The sequence below is a fragment of the Hylobates moloch genome, unplaced genomic scaffold, assembly GCF_009828535.3.
Source record: "Hylobates moloch isolate HMO894 unplaced genomic scaffold, HMol_V3 SCAFFOLD_6521, whole genome shotgun sequence".
In the NCBI taxonomy this organism is placed as follows: Eukaryota; Metazoa; Chordata; class Mammalia; order Primates; family Hylobatidae; genus Hylobates; species Hylobates moloch.
Window position 1 is genome coordinate 1 of NW_026658796.1, and position 1323 is coordinate 1323.

Consider the following 1323-nt stretch of genomic DNA (forward strand, 5'->3'; position numbering starts at 1 on the left):
TTTTGTATTTTTAGTAGAGACAGGGTTTCACCATGTTGGCCAGGCTGATCTCGAACTCCTGACCTCCGGCTCCCAAAGTGCTGGGATTACAGGCGTGAGCCACCTGGTGCCCAGTGTAACCAACGTTATTAAACCATTCTAATTTGTCAAAAGAGTCACATTGATTTTTTAAAAAATAACGTAATGGGCCAGGTACGGTGGCTCACGCCTGTAATCCCAGCACTTTGGGAAGCCGTAGCGGGCGGATCGCGAGGTCAAGAGTTCGGGACCAGCCTGGCCAACATGGTGAAACCCCGTGTCGACTAAAAATACAAAAATTAGCCGGGCGTGTTGGCGTGGGCCTGTAATCCCAGCTACTGAGGAGGCTGAGGCAGGAGAATTGCTTGAACCCGGGATGCAGAGGTTGCAGTGAGCCAAGATTGCACCACTGCACTCCAGACTAGGTGACAGAGTGAGACTCCGTCTCAAAATGAATACATACATACATAAATAATAATGTAATGAACGTTTTCGTCGTTTACATATTTTTGTTTTTTGCAATTTTATAACTTTATTCGATGCATCTGACGATCAGCGATTAGTTCTCATCCACATTGACTGTCTGTAAATTTTTGAAAGTGGCGACAGGTACATAGGTAACCAAAGTATATAGCTTATTTGGTGAATCTTCATCCTCATTACGTTTTCTGGACAGCCGCACACGGATTCGGTATGGGACATTCCTTATTCCTTTGGCCCAGACAGCTTTGTTGAGCCTGGTGTCAATGCGCACATCTGGAGTTCCCATCTCCTTCATGGCAAATTTCCGAATCTCTTTGAGTGCCCGAGGGGCACGCTTCTTGAAGCCCACTCCATGGATGCGCTTGTGAATGTTGATGGTGTATTCTCGGGTTACCACTTCGTTGATGGCAGAACGGCCCTTTATCTTCTCGCCACCCTTCTTTGCGGGAGCCATTCTGCCGGGTCCGAGTTGGAAAAAGCGTCGTTTACATATTAAATAGATGAAAGGGTGGCCTGCCCCTCCACGGACTTGTGGGCTTTTCTCGTTGGGTGGAACCAGAGACTTGAGAAAAGAAAGAGACACAGAGACAAAGTATAGAGAAAGAAAAGTGGGCCCAGGGAACCGGCGCTCAGCACACGGAGGACCTGCGCCGGCACCAGTCTCTGAGTTCCCTTGGCATTTATTGATGATTATTGGGCGTTTCTCGGAGAGGGGGATGTGGCAGGACTGTAGGGTAATAGTGGAGAGAGGGTCAGCACAAAAGCATGTGAACAAATGTCTCTGCATCATAAACAAGGTAAAGAAAAAAGTGCTGTGCTTTT

The 1323-nt window shown here is 47.6% G+C and overlaps 1 protein-coding gene across 1 annotated transcript; it reads right to left on the reverse strand.

Moving 5' to 3' along the window:
- Nucleotides 1-532: 532 nt before the first annotated feature.
- On the reverse strand, nt 533-993 carry LOC116465577 (large ribosomal subunit protein eL31-like). Its single transcript, XM_032754309.2, has one exon. It carries the CDS (start codon nt 953-955, stop codon nt 578-580), a length of 378 nt encoding a protein of 125 aa, XP_032610200.1. The 5' UTR covers nt 956-993; the 3' UTR covers nt 533-577.
- Between the last annotated feature and the right edge of the window lie 330 nt (nt 994-1323).